The sequence below is a fragment of the Neopelma chrysocephalum genome, unplaced genomic scaffold (genome assembly GCF_003984885.1).
Source record: "Neopelma chrysocephalum unplaced genomic scaffold, ASM398488v2 Primary Assembly neopelma1_175, whole genome shotgun sequence".
NCBI classification, from domain to species: domain Eukaryota; kingdom Metazoa; phylum Chordata; class Aves; order Passeriformes; family Pipridae; genus Neopelma; species Neopelma chrysocephalum.
In genome coordinates, this window is record NW_020897837.1 from 568,143 (window position 1) to 570,076 (window position 1,934).

The 1,934-nt window shown below is 40.6% G+C and overlaps 1 protein-coding gene across 1 annotated transcript in view; it reads left to right on the top strand.

Annotated features, from left to right (window-relative positions):
* Positions 1–1,366, top strand: part of NEFL (neurofilament light) — a 5,465-nt gene extending 4,099 nt beyond the window's left edge. Inside the window, exon 4 of the mRNA XM_027701932.1 lies at positions 788–1,366. Coding sequence (XP_027557733.1) covers positions 788–963 — 176 coding nt within the window. The 3' untranslated portion in view covers positions 964–1,366. The remainder of the gene's footprint in view (positions 1–787) is intronic.
* The last annotated feature ends 568 nt before the right edge of the window (positions 1,367–1,934 follow it).

The window sequence follows — 1,934 nt, forward strand, 5'->3', positions numbered from 1 at the left end:
TTCCTCTTTCAGACCCCTTTCTTTCCTCTTTCAGACCCCTTTCTTTCGTGCCTCACCCTGCCTGTGTGGGATAAAACTCAGAAATCCCAATTATTAATGATTAAAGCTCTTCCCTTTCCCCCTCGTGGCAGGATTAAGCATTTAAGCAGCAAAGTCTGAATGCTGAGTGCAAGATAAGGTTAAATGTCTGATGTCAGGCAGGTAATAGGTTTCCAAAAAGCAGAATTACAATGTTCAGGGGGCAGCAAAGCAGCACTCAGCTATCAGACATCCTCCAAAAGGAGGAACAAGGACATCCTGAGCTAAATATGAATTCCCAGAGAGCAGCCTGGAATAATGGGAACATCAGCTGGTGTCTGTGGATGGAATTAGTGGGGTCAGAGGTGGCAATATTTCATATCTGAAATGCACTGGTTGCCATCGAGCTATTTGAGGCATTTATTGGCATAAAGATGAATTCTAATGATTAATTACAACTAAAGAGCAACAAGATTGCTCCTTGAACCCAAGTTTTTTACTAAAGCTTTAAGCAGTGAGTCCAGAATCAATATTTTTTTGAGGCTGTAATGTTTTATGAAGTGTTTCACTCCTTCTGAAATGCAGGGTGAGCTGGTTGTGCAGTTTTGTTGCAGCTAGCTGCCAAAATATGGGGGGTTAGAAGAGGGTGTGCAGGTCCCCTGGCTCCCATTAAATTGGGGTGGGTGAAAAATTGGGGTGGGTGAAAAATTGGGGTGGGTGAAAAATTGGGGTGAAATATCTTTTTTTTTTTTTTTTTTGTCTTCTAAAGGTGCAAAGGAAGAATCTGAAGAAGCCAAAGAGGGTGAGGAGGAGGAAGGAGAAGGGGAAGAAACAGCAGCTGAAGAAGGGGAGGAGTCTCAGGAAACTGCTGAGGAGGAGAAGGAAGAGAAGGAAGAGAAAGAAGCAGCAGGAAAGGAGGAGAGTGAAGTGAAGAAGAAGGCTTGATTATTTCTTTTTGAGGCAGCTTTGCAGAATAAACGATTGACTGATCTAAAATTGCAGTCCCACATATTTAATTCAGTGACCACTGGGGTTTAAAGTTCCTGATTCTGATGTTTCTCTCTGTGCAGAGTCTGAGTTTTGCTTGCAGAGCCCCCACTGGCTTGTTCCCCGAGTGCTGCATGGTCTCCACGGGTCACTTCTGTCTTTTCCTGGGTGATCCAGAACCTTAATATTTAAAAATATGGGAGGGGGGGGGAAGAAAAAGAAAAAAAAAAAAAAAGTCCTGGGAGTGAAAGTTACCTTTAACTTGCATTTAAAAATAATTATGGAAACCTTGGGTGGGTGAAATAATGGAGGCTTCAATAAGTGCAATAAAGCTAAGTCAATAAAGAAATGCTTACATGGAGTGTTTGTGTGTGTGTCTTGTGTCACTGATGCTCTTCAAAGGTTGATAAAGGGGTGTAAAACATTTATTTGAAGTCTGTAGGACAGGATAAGGGGGTGCTTTTTAAATGTATACACTGATTTTTGTGGTGTCTATTTATTTCCATTGGTTCTCCTTGATGGCTTTGTCCAGAGAGAAGGGAAATCTATTTTTTATATACAAATTTTCGTGATGTTCCAGAGGCATCTCCCTTTTCAGTGTTGAAAGAGCTATAAAGAAGACAATAATGGATGAAGTAAGCACTTAAAATTTAGTATTTTCTTCCACATCCCCAAACAAAACAGCAGGAGAAAGAAAAAGGAGCTTGGTCAAACCATTCAGAAACACAGAAATTCCAGTAACTCCTGTTCAGGGAGTTCCAGCATCATTTCCTAATTTTCCCTCTTCTTTCCTGGGGGTTTTGATGCTTTTGAGAACCAGAAGTAAAATAATTTTCAATTTCTTCAACTGGATCTCATTTAAATCTTCCTTTTTACCTTTTCCTTTCTGCTTCTAGTGAAGGTTTTTCTACCTTTCCTTTCTGCTTCTA